This window comes from Herpailurus yagouaroundi, unplaced genomic scaffold (genome assembly GCF_014898765.1).
Source record: "Herpailurus yagouaroundi ecotype Mexico unplaced genomic scaffold, PumYag 140, whole genome shotgun sequence".
Taxonomy (NCBI): domain Eukaryota; kingdom Metazoa; phylum Chordata; class Mammalia; order Carnivora; family Felidae; genus Herpailurus; species Herpailurus yagouaroundi.
The window spans coordinates 18,906,242-18,925,282 of record NW_024412395.1 but is presented as its reverse complement, the minus strand read 5'-3'; the positions used below and the strand labels follow the sequence as shown (position 1 = coordinate 18,925,282).

General features: G+C 34.6%; 1 protein-coding gene across 4 annotated transcripts in view; it reads left to right on the top strand.

Annotated features, from left to right (window-relative positions):
• ZRANB3 (zinc finger RANBP2-type containing 3) overlaps positions 1 to 19,041 on the top strand; it is a 320,697-nt gene that overhangs the window by 195,869 nt on the left and 105,787 nt on the right. For all 4 annotated transcript variants that reach the window (XM_040474925.1, XM_040474922.1, XM_040474923.1 and 1 more), the window contains 2 exons: positions 1,804 to 2,035; positions 5,906 to 5,991. In XM_040474925.1, coding sequence (XP_040330859.1) covers positions 1,804 to 2,035; positions 5,906 to 5,991 — 318 coding nt within the window. The remainder of the gene's footprint in view (positions 1 to 1,803; positions 2,036 to 5,905; positions 5,992 to 19,041) is intronic.

Genomic DNA, 19,041 nt, shown 5'->3' with positions numbered 1-19,041 from the left:
CATCGATGAATGGGATACTATTCAGCCATAACAAAAGAATGAAGGGGTGCTTGAGTGGCTCAGTTAAGCATCTGACTCTTTATGTGGGCTTAGATTATGATCTCATGGTTGTGAGATTGAGCTATGCATCCGTCTTCTTTGGATTCTCTCTCCCTCTCTCTGTTACTCCCCTACTTGTATTTTCTCTCTCTCTCTCTCTGTCTCTCTCTCTCTCTCTCTGTCTCTCTCTCAAAATAAATTTTAAAAAAACTTAAAAAAGAATGAAATCTTGGCATTTGCACCAGCCTGTATATAGTTAGTATAATATTAAGTGAAATAAGCCAGTCAGAACACAAATAACATACCATCTCACTCATATGTGGAAACAGATGAACAAAGGAATAAAAAAAAAAAAAGAGAGACAAACCAAGAAACTGACTCTTAACTATAGACAACGAACAGATGGTTACCAGAGGGGAGGTAGGTAGGGTGGGTGGGTAAAATAGGTGAAGGGGATTAAGAGTAGAACTTATCGGGGCGCCTGGGTGGCTCAGTTGGTTGAGCATCCGACTTCGGCTCAGGTCATGATCTCACGGTTTGTGGGTTCGAGCCCCAAGTCGGGCTCTGTGCTCACAGCTCAGAGCCTGGAGCCTGCTTCTGATTCTGTGCCTCCCTCTCTCTCTGCCCCTCCCCTGCTCGCGCTGTCTCTCTCTGTCTCTCAAAAATAAATAAATGTAAAAAAAAAAAATTGAAGAGTAGAACTTATCTTGATATTCACTAGGTGAGTACTCACTAGGAATTGTTGAATCACTATATTGTACACAACTGAATACAACTAATATAACACTATATGTTAACTACACTGGAATTAAAATTTTAAAAATAAATTAAAACATTTTTTAAATGCAATTGTTGTATTGTTGTATTGTAATATTTCGGAGCTCTGCCTTTTCTCTTAGGGGGTAGAGAACTGCAGAAGACTGACTGTCCTGTATTTTTTCGCTGATGTTATAGAAAATGCTAAAGTAATGTATTTTATTGTTTTTTCATTGATTTGTCTATTTAATTCTCCAAACTCACTAGGAGCATAACACTGCATACACAAAGATAAATAAGACATATTTCTTTGTCCTCATTAATTAGCAAAGGAGATAAATATGTAAATGAAAAATTTCGTTATAGTGTGGTAAATAATAATATAGATGTATGAATAATTACATAGTCCAAAAGTTAGAGATCTCTTGAGCCCTGTGTTACTCTGTATAAAGTGGTACCCTCTCTCCTTTCCCATACTTCATCACCCCATGGCTGGGAATTTTTGTTGTCATGGTTTCAAGGACTCTGCTGGTCTTAGTGGGACAGTCTAGGAATATGAAATGCCCTGCTGTGTACTGGACAGCCCTTCAATACTAAGTAGTGTCTTCAAAATCCCACTACCACCTGGGCTGAAAAATGCTGCTTGCTGTCTTCTCTGTGGGAAGGCTTCAATAAAGATTCAACTAATATTTGAGTATCCACTTTATCCACGATTCTAGATGTCTGGAAGCAAATATTCTCAGAAGTAATATCCTAATCCTAGTAACATGTGGCTTGGTAGATGTCAAAATCTTCCAAAGACAGTTTACCCAAAAATTTGATTTTGGTTAACCAAAATTTTAAATTTTGCATTCTCGCTTGTCATATCTGAAAACTCTAAAATCTTAAGAGAAATTGAGTTTCAGCAGTATTTTTCTTTATTTCCTCTGAATTTCTTCCCAAAGAGTTGTATTGTTTAAGATAAATTGGTTACTGAAATATTTTTAAATATATGGATTTTTTCCCTAGGAGAATATCTACAAGCAAAGTGACAATTCTAGGTTATGGTCTTTTAACCACAGATGCAGAGACTTTGATATGTGCATTGAATAATCAGAATTTCAAAGTTGTTATAGTGGATGAATCACACTACATGAAGTCCAGGAATGCAACCCGCAGCAAGATTTTACTACCAATAGTACAGACAGCCAAACGAGCCATTCTTCTTACAGGAACTCCAGCCTTGGGAAGGCCTGAAGAGGTATTAGAATCCTTATACTTTGGCTTTAAAAATATATATCATTCACCTATTTTGCAGTGTTTAATTTTAAATTAGTTGCTTCAAATGCTAGAAGAATACTTTGGGAACTTCTAGATGGCTATTAATGATTAAGTACATCTTTTACTATAACTGTCCTCTCTATTTATATGTGAACCTTTCCTGTGCTTGCACATGTATATAAAAAAATAGTTTTTACTTTTGGCATAAGGTTTTCATATTTAGTGTAAAGTTGTAATAGTCACCACATTTATTGTGGTTCTGATATGGTTTTAATCTTTACTTATCCAGTTTGTTGTTTTACATTTTAAGCTCCTTGGGATTGGATTTTAATCTATTTTATATCTTTTGTATTGCATTACAGAACTTCTTTCTATTTCTCTTTTACTTCAAAATCCATGGTTGGAAAGATAGAGAGAAACTAGTACTTATGTTCAGATTAGATAGGGTAATTACTTAGAATGGAGGAATAAGGTATTTGTTTGGTACCCCATTTAGCCTTACTATTCTTAGAGCCAAGTAGAGCATGGAGTAATTAAAAAAGAAATGATGGATGAAATTCTTATGAGTCTGTAAGGGTCACTGTAACCTAGAGAAGTCCTTTCTATTAATGAACACTGAGTCATAGAAAACAATGTGCTTTTTGTCTTGTAGTTGTAAGAATTAAAGGAAATACTAGTTTGAAAGTATCTTGCTGTGTGTCCTGGCACATGGTAAGCACTTAACATAAGTAGCAATTGTTATCTGATGAGTAAGCCAAGACTGGGAGATAGCTATTGGTAAGGTGTACTATGTTAATTGATTTCAGATGTTAAACCAACCTTGCATTCCATGATAAATCTCACTTGACTGTGTTATCATCCTTTTATTTGTTGCTGGATTCAGTTTGCTTTATTTTGTTAGTGATTTTTGTGTGTTTATTCAGAAGAGATATTGATCTATAGTTTTCCTGTTATATCTTTAGTTTTGTTATCAAATATACTGGTTTCATTGAATGAGTTGGGAAGTATTCTCTCCTTTTCTGTTTTTTAGAGGAGTTTATGAACCATTGGTATTTGTTTTTAAAAATTTGGTAGAGTTTAACAGTGAAGCCATCTGAGCTTGAGTTTTCCTTTGTGGGTATTTCTTAAATTAATGATTCATTCTCTTCACTGAATATATGTCTGTTTAGATTGTGTATTTCTTCTTGAGTCAGTTTGATACTCTTTGTCTTTCTAGGCATTTTTGCATTTTATCTAAGTAATCTAACTTACTAGTGTACATTTGTTCATAGTATTCCCTTTCTTTCTTATGAGGTTGGTAGTAATGTCCCCTCTTTTATTTTGGATTTTAGTAACTTGAGTCTTCTCTCTCTTTTTTTAATTTGGGTAGTCTAGCTAAAATTTTCTCAATATCTCAATCTTTCCAAAAACCAGTATTTGGTTTCATTGATTTTTTTTCTGTTGTTTTTCCATTCTCTATCTTGTTTATTTGCATTCTAGTCTTTATTATATATTCCTGCTGTTTTCTGTTTAGTTTACTCTTTCTTTCCCAATGTCTTAAGGTAGAAAATTAGGTTATTGATTTGACATTGTTCTTCTTTTTTAACATAGACATATACCGCTATAAATTTTACTCCTTGGAAAACTTGTTGTCAATTACTTAGAAAGTTAAAACCAGAGTTACCATGAGACCTAGCAATTCCATTTTTAAGTATATACACAAGAAAACTGAAAACATATATTCACAAAAAATTATATAGATACAGATGTTCATAGTAGCATTATTTGTAATATCCAGAAAATAGTAAGAAGCCAGTGTCCATAACTGATGAATGGATAATGAAAATGCAGCCATAAAAAGGATGAAGTACTGATACATTCTACAACATGGGTGAGCCTTGAAAGCACTATGCTAAGTGAACGAAGTCAGACACAGAGGCTACGTACTGTATGATTCTATTTATGTGAAATATCAAGAAAGGCAAATTAATGGAAATAGGAATCAGATTGGTGATTGCCAGGATTAGGGAGAGGGAGAATAGAAAATGACTAGTAATGGGTATGGGCTTCCTTTCTATAGTGATAAAAATATTACAGAATTAGATAGTGGTCATTGAGGCATTTTGTGAATATATGAAGAGCCAGTGAATTATACACTGTAAAAGTATGAACAATAAAAGTGATATATGAATTATTTCTCAATGAAGCTGCTAATTTTAAAAAACATATAAAATAAAAGACATTACTATGTGTAGCCTATCAAAGTTATAAAAATGAAAGATGTCATATTATTGATGAGAATATAAATTGGGACCTGCATTTTACAGTGTAACACAGTAACATCCGTCAAACTTTAAAAAGCACATACCTTAAACCCACCTATTTCATTTCTAAAAATATATTCTACAGTCTCATCTAATGGAGATGCAGATTGGTGGGTAGTGGATGGTTGGGTAGATGGATGGATACGTAGATAGGTAAGTGAATAGATAAATTATTGATAGATGTTGTAGATACGTATACCTACACCTGCATATGTTTATATATGCACACATATACATACATAGACTTACATGATGTTATTAACTTTTATAACTGTATAAAAGCTAGAAACAGCCTATATGTCCATGATCAGGAGACTGTTTAAATATTTTACAGTACTTCTACGTAGGAATGAGTGCCATGGGCCTTTTAAACAATGCTTTATTATGGTAATACTTTGCTTAGTTAATTTTTAAAACTAAGTACAAATAGATGTATATGTACTTTGATAAAGTCTAAGACATATTTTAGGGGACAAAATTCTAGTTGTATATGTATAATATGATGAGCTTCATGTGAATAAAAGAGAATATACAGTAAAACCTTGGTTTGCCAGCATAATTCATTCCAGAAACATGTTTGTAATCCAAAGCACTTGTATTTCAAAGTGAGTTTCCCCATAAGAAATAATGGAAATTCAGATGATACATTCCAAGACACAAGAATATTCATATAAAAATTATTACAATAATGTAATATAACAGAATAATTTTAAAATACAAAATATAAAGAAAAATAAACAAATGAACTTGCATTTACCTTTGAAAACCTTCGTGGCTGGTGTGAGGGAGACAAGAGACAAGGGTTATTGTGTAGGATGACTTTCACTATTATGATGGATGTTGATTACAGTACAGTGTTAGTAAACTCTTGTCATATACTGTATTTAATATAACTGGCAAGAAGGCAGCAGAGAAAAGGGTCTGTATCTGCAGGCAGTATGACCTAGAATGAAGCAAAGGATTCCTAAGCTTACTCTTGTATGGAAAAGCAAAGGACTGTCCATAGGTGCTTTGAAGTGACAAAAAATATACTAGCGCCTTCCAGTGTTCTGAAAAATCGTTGATTTCTGCCAAACACCATGGCCTGAGACCAAGCATCCTAGCATGGGAGACGATCACCCACAATCTCTCAGGGAGAGAGAGTGAGAAGAACCATTGGCTCAGTTGTGATCATGTGACGTTCAGCATCATATACTATTGGTATTGCAAGAAATTGCTCATTTATCAAGTTAAAATTTATTAGAAATATTTGCTCATCTTGCAGAACACTCGCAGAACAAGTTACTCACAATCAAGGTTTTATTGTATACATATCCTTATGTAGGCATACAAAATATATAAATGTACATTAGAGAAAAGGATAGCAGTTTTATCCCTGAAGAATAGGATGGCAGAGATGGGTGGATGAAGGGGGAGGAGGAGGCTTGAGAAAGAAGAGGTAGGTTTTCTCTTTTCTTTTTTTTATTATTTTGTTAACTGGATTTATCATAGTAATAATATTTACTTCAAAATGTTGCAACATATTGAGAGCACTTGTGTTGTTGCAGCTTTTCATGCAGATTGAAGCTCTCTTTCCACAAAAATTTGGAACATGGACCGAGTATGCCAAAAGATACTGTAATGCCCATATGAGGTATGAAAAACTACTTCCTATTAATTTTAATCCTCATATACTTACTGTGAACATTATGGTTTCATTAGTCATTCTTTATTCCAGTGTTTTTCGAACTTTTGTGGTTATGGAATAATTTCTTCAAGTAAAATCTTTTGTGGAAGACCTATGTATAAAATAAATAAAAGAAGTAGGTAATGACAGTTTTTCTTTATTCTAATTTACCTCCCATTTATTTTATTTTTGAAATTATTTATTTGTATTGACTGGATAAGTGTATACAGTCTACAAAAGTGAAAAGTAAGTTCCCATTCCACTCATGCCCCAGCCAACCATTTCCATTCCCAAGTAACCACTGTTGGCGATTTATTGTGTATCCTTCTGGAGATACTCCATGGATTAAAAAGTACATATGATTGGGGCACCTGGGTGGCTCAGTTGGTTAAGTGTCCGACTTCGGCTCAGGTCATGATCTCGTGGTTCACAAGTTCAAGCCCCGCATCGGGCTCTGTGCTGACAGCTCGGAGCCTGGAGCCTGCTTCCGATTCTGTGTCTCCCTCTCTCTCTGACCCTCCCCCCACTCATGCTCTGTCTCTCTCTGTCTCAAAAATAAATAAACGTTAAAAAAAAAAGTACTTATGATTCTGTATGTATAATATCGTTTCATGTCATTTATATGCATATATATAAATATATAAGTATATATATAAATATATAAGTATATATATAAATATATAGTAGTATAATGTACACATTGTGTGCTGTTTGCTGTTTTCACCTAGTATGTGTTAGAGAGCTTTCTATATGAGTTCTTAAAAGGGCTTTGACATTCTTCTTGCTCTCTTTTGTTTTTAGTTTATTTTTTTAGTTTATTTATTTTTGAGAGAGAGAAACAGAACACGAGTTGGGGAGGGGCAGAGAGGGCGACACAAAATCCAAAGCAGGCTCCAGGCTCTGAGGTGTCAGCACAGAGGCCATTGCAGAGCTTGAACCCACGTGACATGAGATCATGACCTGAGCTGAAGTCTGACGCTTAAGCAACTGAGCCACCCAGGTGCCCCTCTTTTTGTTAAATGTACTATAATTTATTTAGTCTACCATTAATAGTCCTTTGTGGTAAATAGCTGTTGGGTCCAATACAGCAGTGAATACCCTTGCACATTTTGAGAGGCAAAGAGCCTCTCTTTGTATTGGCAAAGAGCATGCAAAACTAGAACTGGGCCACCTGTCTTTTATATTCCTATCCAGTACTTACCATGTTTCATTTTACAAGAGTAACTTTACCTCCCCATACCTTAGCATCTTTAGTTCTAAAAAGAGAAAATAATTATTCCTGGCTCAAAGAGTTATTAGGAGACTTACATTAGCTAATATTTATAAGGTTTGAACAGTGAGTGGCATGTAGTGAGTACTCAATAATTACAAGCTATTTTAATATTTCATGTCACACACATAGCAGTAAGTCTGCAAGATAAATTTATAGAGGAGGAGTTGCTGGTACAATGTATTTGTATATTTTTTAGATTTTTTCAAACTATGCTCCACCATAGTTATACCAATTTATATTCCCACCAGCAATAAGATTGTCTGTTTCCCCACACCTTGCCACCATGTTCAAATAGAAATTATTTCATTTTGCTGATGAAATGTGACGGTAGTTGTTATACACATTTGTATTCTCATGTTACTAAATGCAATTGAGCATTTTTTCATACATGTAAGAGTCATTTGTACTTTTTTCCTTTTTGTTGTGTTTATGTTTTTTACCTTTTATTCTACTAAACTTACTGGCTGTTTTTTTTTTTTCTTACTGATATACTGGAAATCTTATATGTTATAGAAATCAGCTCTTTGTGATATGAGTCCCTTAGTCCCGTACATTTTTTCCGTGTGTGTGTGTTTTCCTTTATCCTTCTACAAGTTTTTTAAATAACCCTATGTAGTCATGGTGTTCTGGTGCTTTTTAAAGGACTGCAGAGAACAGAGATAGAAAGAGCCCTTCCAAACTGTATGAAGTCAGATGAACACTGATACTGTCACACAGTATCATACACACACACACACACACACACACACACACACACACAGACCTATTTTTACTTAAGATTGTAAATGTAGGAATCTTCAATATTAGTATAAACCAGAAACTTCTTAAAATACCTAGTATGTTAGCCATATGCAAATGGGATTCATATCAGCAAGTATAGTTTAATATTAGAAAATGTATTAATATAGTCATGTTAATAATGAAAAGGAAAAACTCATTATATCATCTCCATTTATGCTGAGATGTAACTTGATAAAATTCAGCATACATCATTGATTATAATAATTAATTTTTAATTATTGAAGTATAGTTGACATACAATGATATATTAATTTTAGTTGTACAGCATAGTAATTTAACAATTCTGTACAGTGTTCACCACAAGAGGTGTAGTCACCATCTGTCACCATACAATATTATTATGTTATTGACTATATTCCCTGTACTGTACTTTTCATCTCCATGTTTTATTCTGTAACGGGAATATTGTACTTCTTAATCCCCTTCACTTATTTCACCCAGATCCCCACCCACTCCCCCTCTGGCAACTACTGGTCTATTCCCTGTATTTAAGAATTTGCTTTGTCTGTTGGTTCATTTGTTTTGTTTTTTAGATTCCACATATAAGTTAAACCATATGGCATTTGTCTTTGTCTGTCTGACTTATTTCACTAAGCATAATACCCTTTAGGTTCATCCATGTTGCCATAAATGCCAAAATAGCATTCCATTTTATGACTGATGATGATTTTTTTGTGTTTATATACCACATCTTCTTTATCCTTTCATCTATCAGTGGACACTTGGGTTGCTTCCAATTTGGCTATTGTAAATAATGCTACTATAAACATAGGGATACGTATATCTTCTGAATTAGTGTTTTTGTTTTCTTTGGGTAAATACCCAGTAGTGGAATTACTGGATCATATGGTATTTCTCTTGTTAATTTTTTTAGGAACCTCCATATTGTTTTCCATAGTGATTGCACTATTTTACATTCCCAGTCACAGTGCACAAAGGATTCCTTTTTTCCACATCCTCGCCAACACTTATCTTTTGCTACTAGCCATTCTGATTGGGTTATGTTTAGAGGAAGCTGTAAATACACATAGGATTTGGAGAATCATATCATTTGGAGAATCATACAAATATGATTTGGAGAATTGCATTTCCCTGATTATTAGCAGTGTTAATTGAGCATCTTTTCATCTGTCTATTGGCCATCTGTATGTCTTCTTTGGCAAAATGTCTATTCAGATCCTCCACCCATTTTTTAATCAGATTGTTTGCTTTTCCAGTGTTGAGTTTTATAAGTCCTTTCTATGTCTTGTATATTAACTCCTTATCAGATATATCATTTGCAAATATCTTTCTCTGCTCATAGGTTGCTTTTTTGTTTTGTTACTGGTTTCCTTTGCTTTCCAAAAGCTTTTTATTTTGGTGTAATCTCAATAGTTCATTTTTGCTTTTTTTCCCCTTGCCCTTAGGAGTCACATCCATGAATACGTTGCTAAGGGTGATGTCTCAGAGATTACTGTTTATGTTTCTTCTAGGAGTTGTATGGTTTCAGGTCTCACATTTAGGTCTTTAATCCATTTTGATTTTATTTTTGTGTATTGTACAAGGAAGTGGTCCAGTTTCTTTCTATTTTTTTTTTTTTGCTTGTAGCTGTCCAGTTTTCACAACACCATTTATTGAAAAGACTGTCTTTAGCCCTATCATATATTCTTGCCCCCTTTGTTGTAAACTAATTGACTGTATAAGTGTGGGTTTATTTCTGAGCTCTCTACTCTGTTCCATTAATCTAAGTGTCTGTTTTTGTGCCACTGCCATACTCTTTGAATACTATATCTTTGTACTGTATCTTGAAATTTGGTTCTTTTTTCTCCAGACTCCTTTGGCTATTTGAGGTCCTTTGTGGTTCCATATGAATTTCAAGATTATTCTAGTCCTGTGACTAGAACATGTCATCATGTCTTTCTATACATAAATAATAATAAATAATTTTAAGATATAATGCCAAATAGACATGATGCTACATATTGTTAGGAAGCTCTTAGTCACAATTATTACCGACTATAAATGCCAAAAGTTTGCTTACATAAAACAAACATATTAATTAGATTTATCTTTAGGGGACTAAGAAATCCTAGAGTCAGAGAATTTCATCTTTTCTGATTAGGATTTGTCATATGAGAACAGAAGTGTATAACTGGCCCTTTCTTGATTATTAATATATATGCTGTTGCAAAGAAAAAATGACATTTTGGGAATGCTTTATGATTGGGGAGATTTTGTTCTATTTCCTATTTACTAGAGAAAGTCACTTCAAGATTATTACTATGCTTCTCAAAAGACATTTTCTTCCAGATTCCATTTCAAAAATTTTATGTTATTCCTTTACTTCTTTACCTTGAAACCAGTATGGTATCATAAACTATGATTCAGATCAAGGCATTTCCTGGCATTTTAAGTTAGTTTGGAATGTTAAGTTTTGTCCATAATGTTTCGATTTCATAAAGATGTCATTTTCACACTATAATTGTGCAGAAAGCACATTATGGTTAGATCGTCAGTTCTAGACCCATATTTTATATTTGAAATATCATGGCTGTATTCAAATTAAGTTAAATGAAGCTTGAGCAAAAATACAACTTAATCTTGATAAAGTTTATTGGATACATATGAGATCACAAACAGAAGTATACTACTGCAAATGTAGTTTGGAGATGAGAAGTCTAGCTACCTGGTTTGACTTGAGAGGCACAGAGAAAGTATTACTCAACCAGAACATCCCATATGCACAATCTCTTACATCATTCACTGTACTGCATTATAGTTAGGGGAAGCTATAAATACAAATATGATTTGGATAGGCAGCACATTCAGTCATCAACCATTAGCACATTAGAGCTAGGAAAGACTTTAACAGATCACCCAGTCACACTCTGTCACTTTCTAGGCACCTGGCAACATTAAATGGCTTGCGCTGTATCTGACTTCATCTTGCCTTTTTTTTTTTTTTTTTTCACTTTTCCTGGCAGTAAGAAAGACCTCAGAAATGGCAACTTTAATAAATGTTCTTTTCCACAGGAAAGGGGACACATATATAATCCAGCGAAGCATTCTCTTATCGGCAGCCACCTTCAAATGCACACTATGGGAAGACAAATTTGTCCTCCCTGATGTCATGCTTAAAGGTTAAGAATATCTCAGCATATTTTTATGAAAATCTATCAAATTTTCTAAAGTTTCATTACTGCTGATATTTTGTGCCATTTCTACCTCTTAGGAGAAATAGTTGTCTAAATTTTTATGAGAGAGAAAATGCTGGATGTCAATACATATTAAAGGTATTTGTAGCCATTTTCCACAAGTGTTAATTAATAGGTCTTGCCAGCTTCAAGAAATGTCTCTTATGGAATTGCACTGTATTTTGTCCTCAGCACTGTGACATTTAATGTTCTTATCTATGAGCTAAATAGAGGTCAGCTCTATTCCATTTGCAAATGGCTAAAATCTGAGAGAAATGGTGAATATACTGGATGGCAGAGATAAGTTTGAAAAATAATTAGTTAAAAATTAATAGGACAAATTTTGCACTTATGCTTAGAAAGTCTGCTTTGTGTGGAAGGGATTTGAGAAATCCTCACCTATTATCACTAGTTTAGTTCAAAAAGACTTCTGGTTTTGAATAAACATAGGCTAAGCTGAAGCCACCGGTCTGTCATAACTGGTAAAAATAAGGTAATACTGAGACATACTATTCAGATTAACATTCCAGGTAAGGGATGGTTCTACTCCACTCATTGATTAGACTATATCTGGAGTGGGTTTAATTTTGAATTAACCCATTCATTCAAAAAATATTTATAGGGTATCTGTTATTTGCACTGCTATGTGTTAGGCATCAGATATGCATTACAGAACAACACCTACATGGTTCCAACCTTCACTGAGGTCTCAAGTCAAACAAACACTAACCAGATAATAACAGTTGTGGTGAGTGTCATAAAAGGGAAGTAAAGGATATTACGGCAGAGTTTAACAGAGTGAACATTCACGTCACAAAGGACAGAAAGGGCATCCTGTGAGTAAGTGATATTATTTGCATTCCAGGAAGAGAAATTTTATGTGCTAAGTCTGAGAGCAAAAGAGACTACTAAGCCTTTGAGGAACTAAAAGTAGGCCAGGTCATATGAATATTTTTAAGCTAATAAAATAGAGTCTCAAGACAGAATGGAGTTAGTTATGGGTGTATTATATGGGGTCTTCTTCATCAGAATAGCAGTAAGAAGGCACTGGAAGGTGTTTTATGTTTTTTATTTGTTAGTATCGCAAGAGTTTTTTTATTACAGTGAAATATACATGAGAAAATTTACCATTTTAACCATTTTTAAGTTTATAGTTCAGTTATATTAAGTACATTCATGTTGTGCGTACATCACCACCATCCATCTCCAGAACTCACTCATCATCCCAAACATTAAACAATAACCCCCATTCCCTCTGCCTGCTAGCCTCCTCAGTGTGGGGTTTTAAAGCATGAAAGGCACATACATGACTAGATGTACAAGTCTGGTTTGTACATCACTTTAAGACCACACTTTCACTTTGTTCAAACTTCTAAATCTATATGAGTATGTATTTTGAAAAATATTTTCACTCACTTTTTTCTGGAAACTATACGTTGTTTTTAATTTTTTCACAGAAATTGTGTGCATTTTCAAGCAAATTCATATTTTTTAAGTTTATTTATTTTGAGGGGGGGAGGAGCAGAGAGAGAGCTCCAAGCAGGCTCTGCACTGTCAGCACAGAGCCTGATGTGGGGCTTGAACCCACAAACCTCAAGATTATAACCTGAGCTGAAGTCAAATGCTCAACCTACTGAACCACCCAGGCATCCAACAGATACATATTTTTTACACAGATGCTACACAGTATAAACATCTGCATTGTTTTTTATTTTGTCCTTATGGACCTAAGCAGAGGTTCACTTATTTATTCTTTTTTTTTGTATGTGTAAATAACTTCGTCCTTTTTTATGGCTATATGGTATTATTGAGAATATCTATGTTTTTTAGGGTGGAAAGAAGATGAGTTTAATTTTTTTGGAAACGGGAAAGACAGTTAGGTGCTTAGAGAAATGGAAAAATAGAGGGGCGAATGTTGATGGATGTCTACACAGTGTGAAATATTGCTGAAAGGGGAGTGAGATAATGAGATTAGTGTGGCATAATTGACTGCAGCACACTGAGTATCCATTTGAGAACAGCAATTTTAGATTTGTTGTGGAACTGGTATTCTGGCAAAGGTACAATTTCCCCAGCAACACCTAGTAGTGTGGGTACAGTCTTAGAAAAGTCTTTTGGTTGGATCTATCCAAGATTTTTTTTTTTTTTTTTTACCAGCTTGTGACAGGTGGACTGTGGGACAAGGAAATTATGTGATGTTAATAAGAGCAAAGTTGATGTGTGGACTGGGAAATCCATGCAAGGTGAGGAAAGGCATGAAGACAGGAAGGATGTTGTGGATATAGTGAAAGTAGTGTGGTCAATTGACGGAAAGGTCCTGATGTGATAGTGAAGATACAGTGGGTATAAGTGAACAACTGGACCAAAAAGTGGGGCATTACAGAGTGGAATGTCTGAATTTACCAGGTAGAACTGGAATGGTTGGAGTAGAGTTTTAGAAAGGTCATTGTAGATAAGGAGCATGAGGAACTGAGAGGGGACTAAAAGTTATATTATAGGAAGTATGTTAACAAATGAAAACATAGCTGGGAAAGGGTGACCAGAATAGTGAGAGTATTTCATATTCATCTCTACAAATGCCTGTGTTATTGATTGCCTACTATATTTAAGACATTATTTCAGACCTGCCGGCAATACAAAGATGAATAAGACATGGTGCTTGATCTTATGAAGCCTATAGGAATTTGAAAAAGAGAAGACATAGGGGGAACAAGTCTTTAAATATTTAAAGATCTGTCATGTTTGAAAGGAATTAGACTTTTGTCTTTGTGGCCTCAGGGGGCAAAACTATTATCAAGAAATGAAACTTAATAGGGAGGTAGATTTTGGCTTAATGTGAGTAAGAACTTATAAAATATACATACATATATATGAAAAAAAGTATAATACTATATAATAAAACCAGAAAGAAAAATGCTATAATCCAAGTATACTAACAAGTAAATTGTTTTCATTTTTCTCTATAGCTTACATGTAATGCTGTCATCTGCTAATTTCAATCAGCATCACTTTACCCCATGCTTTAATCTTGTCTTTTTAAGTTGTTTTATTTTCCTTTGTTTTCACTAATTTAAAGATCTTGTATTGCTTTGGAAAAATGATTATTGTAACAAATCAAACAAGAAAAAAATTTTAAATAAGTAAAAACTAAATTCTCACTATGTAGAAATAACCATTACTAAGTGTGTTTTGATAACTTTCTCTTTAGGTAACTTCTTTACTTAGGTCAATAAGAGGTCAGAGGTAGAGACAGAAGGAGAAAGAGTGAGAAATGGAGATGAATAGGTAGGCAATTTTATTTAATTAGGGCCATATTATATATAGTCTTATGTACTATGATTTTTTATTGAACATTATTGTTAGAATATCTCTCCAATCAGTAACTAAAATATGTCATTTTTATTAGCTGCATATTACATTTTATATATAAGGCATATATTTTAGATATATTAGCTTTAATTCTTTCAACAGTTCTCTTAAGAATGATGATACTAAAATGATTCCATTTTATAGATGAGTAAACAGATTTGGAAGAAGTCCCTTGTCCAAATCACAAAACTAAAAAGTAAAAGAGCAGTAATTTAAACACCTCTTGTCACCATTTTTCTTCCACTGTCTTTCCAGTGTTTGAATTATCTGGTAATTCACTATCTGTGTCTTTAGGATTCACCATGGGCTAAATAAATTAAATATTGTTCTCTAAAAGATTAAGTAGTAGACTGCTTCTTTCTTGGTCCACTTTTTATATTATAATTATTTCCTTTTTTCAATCTTTTGTTTTTCAATGAAACCATCATAATTTGTATTCAAAGATTCCAACAGATCTGTCAACTTCCAAAATGTCATACAAGCACATAAAATATATATGTATGTATTTTTTTCATATTCCTGGAGGTCCCCTTTCCACAGACCTCTGTTTTACTTTAATTTCAACTGCTTTTTCTTTGGACATGGTGCACACCTGTCATCCATTCTGCTCTATTGCATTCTCAAGTTCCTGATTCCCCAGCTTTTGTTTTTTCCTTATTTTCTGGTCTTCTTTTTAATATTTTATTATGGAAAAAATTCAATATGTACAAAACTAGACAATAGTATAATGAATCCCCATGTACTCTTTATCAGCTTCAGTATTTACCAACTCATAGCCACTATTGTTCTAGCTATACAAGCATGCCTCATTTTATTGTGCTTTGCTTTTTTGTGCTTCACAGTATATTTTTTACAAATTGAAGATTTTGGGCAACCTATGTCATGTAAATGTATCAGTGCCATTTTTTACCAGCATTTGCTCACTTCATGTCTCCGTGTCACATTTTGGTAATTCCTACAATATTTCAAAATGTTTCATTATAATCATGTTTGATTATGGTGATCTTTGATCAAAGATCCTTGATGTTACTATTGTCATTGTTTGGGGGTGCCACAAACCACACCATAGAAGATGACAAACTTAATTGATAAATACTCTGTGTGTTCTGACTATTCCACCAACCCGCTGTCCCCCCCACCTTTCTCTATCTCCTTGGGCCTCTATTTCCTGAAACACAACAACATTGAAACAAGGAAAATATCAACCCTACCATGGCCTCTAAATGTTCATGTGAAAGGAATTTACTGTTTTAGGGTGCTTGTTGCTGCTGAGGTTTTTTTGGTTTTATTTTATTTTTTGTTTTTAACTTTTCTTCTGTTTGCTGCATTGTATGTTTACCCTGAATTTCTTTTTCATTTTGTTTTCCTCTCTGTTGTTCATATTGGATGCTTTCTTCAGTGTCTGTCGATATTTGAAAGTCCATTCATATTTAAGATTGAAAGTGTAAAAAGTTAGGGCACCCTGGGGGCTCAGTCAGTTAAGATTCAGTCGACTCTTGATTTCAAATCAGGTCATGATCTCAGGGTTTGTGAGTTTGAGCCCCACGTTGGGATCTGCACTGACAGCACAGAGGCTGCTTGGGATTTTCTCTTTCCGTCTTTCTGCCCCTCCCCCACTCATACACATGTGCACACACATGCTCCCTCTCTCAAAATAAATTAAAAAAAAAAAGAAAATGTAAAAAGTTGATTAGTTGATTAGAAGAGCTTTTTGACTAGAAAAGTATGAGCTTTTCACTGGGAAATACCCAAATGTTAATATGTGGACATTAATATGTTGATATGTGTCTTTCTGTGACCTTTTAAACTTTTTTTTTAAATTTTTTTTTAACGTTTATTTATTTTTGAAAGACAGAGCGAAACAGGGTGTGAGTGTGGGAGGGGCAGAGAGAGAAGAAGACACAGAATCTGAAGCAGGCTCCAGGCTCTGAGCTGTCAGCACAGAGGCTGATGTGGGGCTCAAACCCATAGACCGCGAGATCATGACCTGAGCTGAAGTCAGATGCTTAACCAACTGAGCCACCCAGGCACCCCATGACCTTTTAAACTTTTTAAGGGAAAAAGGTATCCTCCACTCTTCTGCTGTTTGTGGAGGTTTAAACTTAGCTACCATCTTTGTGTCATAAACAAGGGAAGCAGAATCCTCAGCATGTAGACTTTATCTCAGCCTGTCTTGTTTTCATATGGCACTTCTCCCCACCTTCTATTATTTATTTATTTTTTTTTTAGGTTTGAACCCTGATTCAGTTTCTTTATACAATAAAACTATGGTCTTGTGGGTTGGGATGAGAATGACTAAGAGAATCTGGACATTTAAGCATTCCTTATACAGACTTTCAACCATTGTTCTGGTTTTAGCTACCATCTCATACTTCCACTCCAAAGGTATCTGATGCTTTTAATTGTGGACAGCCTTTTTTAAGTTGTTAGTATTTTGTGTTCTCAGTCTTGTTAGCATCTTCATCTATTTTTCTGCTTCTAGAATATGTTCACATTGTTGACTGTTGTGGTTTGGGTTTTTTCGTTTTTTGTTTTTTGTTTTATTTTGTTTTGTTGGCATTATCTTTGCCCTGATGAGTTAGCATATTCATATTGTTTTGTACTCATTTTGATTGAGGATAAATGTAGATGTTCACTCACCATGTTTTAACGAGAACGTACCCTCTACATACTTTCTCTTTTCCAAAAATTGTTTGAAATTCCTTACCCGTTACTTTCTTTTCTCTCATTCTCTTTGGTCGTGTTGTTTAATAGCTTAAATTCCTTTCTTCTCATGTTAGAAGGTTTTCTGTAGAAAGAATTGATAAATATAATTAATTTGCCAAGCTTAATTATGTGTCCCTCCGCAAGCTCCATTTATTGCTTTAGTTTTTGCTTGCTCATGTATATTTATTCTCAAGACTTGTGGAGTGGGGCGCCTGTGTGGCTAAGTCGGTGAAGCAACCAACTGTTGATTTCAGCTCAGGTAATGACCTCAGGTTTTGTGAGTTTGAGTCCCCACATTGGGCTCAGTGCTGACAGTGTGGACCCTGCTTGGGATTTTCTCTCTCTCTCCCTCTCTTCCCCTCCTTCCCCTCAAAAACAGATAAATCAATTTAGAATTTTTTAAAAAAGGTATGGAAAAAAAAAACTGTGGGATATTCATTATTCATTTCTTCATTAATTTATAAACTACTTGTTGTATGTCAGGCATTATACTAGGTGCCAGGAATACAAACACATAGTCCTTGCCATCAAGCAGCTTACACTTAGGATGGTGCTCCTGGGTGGCTCAGTCGGTTAAGCGTCTGACTTCAGCTCAGGTCATGATCTCGCGGTTTGTGAGTTCAAGCCCTGCATCGGGCTCTGTGCTGACAATTTGGAGCCTGGAGCCTGCTTTGGATTCTGTATCTCCCCCTCCCTCTGCCCTTCCCCTGCGCTCGCTCTCTGTCTCTCTGTCTCTCTCTCTCTCTCTCTCTCAAAAATAAAATTAAAATTAAAAAAAAGAAGCTTACACTTAGGATATTCACAATTCTAACTCAGGGTTACATAAGAGCTGTGAAGTCATATTACAACTTTGAGATATTTCATGAAGTAATACATTTTCATAGATCTGGATAGATTTTTAATTTGCTCCCAAATGTATCTAAATAGCAAGAAAAATAGTTCTTGGATTCATATGTTGGCTTATCTCTATAACTGAGTTATAGGTGTACCTTGTTTAGGTGAATAGTTTGCTTCAGTTAATTCGGCTTCTTTTGGTCCTGACCACTATTTGATAATTCAAATACATCTTAATATTTGCTCTGCTATAGAAACATGAGACATTATTTCCATCTCTGTGATTTTCTTATGCACATTTGAGCTTCTTTTCACTGAACTGGTTCCTAGTGCTTCAGAATCTGCTATTTTACAGAGCTCAAAGAACTCTACTAACAGGAGATGAGTATACTCCTGAGAAGCCATCTGTCCCATGCACATGGCTCACTGCATCTGAATTCTTATATTCCCTTAAATGAAACAGCAACTTCTTACTTTTTCCTACAGTTTGAAGTTTAGAGCACTCAGGTATCCAGTTACACTGATGAGCATGTATGGTCTTCTGAGCAGGATATTGTCTCAGAATACTGGGTTCCCAAAGTTTTTTTTAATATCAAAAGTCAGTTCATTGAATGGGAAACATCCCCATACCCAACTGTCTGACTGGATTGAAGAAATAAATTCTCCATATCTTCCTGAAGGATTTTCCATATCTTTCATCCCATCAACTGACTATGGTTAGGGTGGGAAAAAAATTACAGTTTGATGATTCCTTTTATCTGCAGCTTGATTACTTACTTTGTAATATACATTCTGCTCTTTTTGTGATGATACCTTACTTGAGTCTCAGAGCAACATAATATTGCAGGATTTGTGGAACAA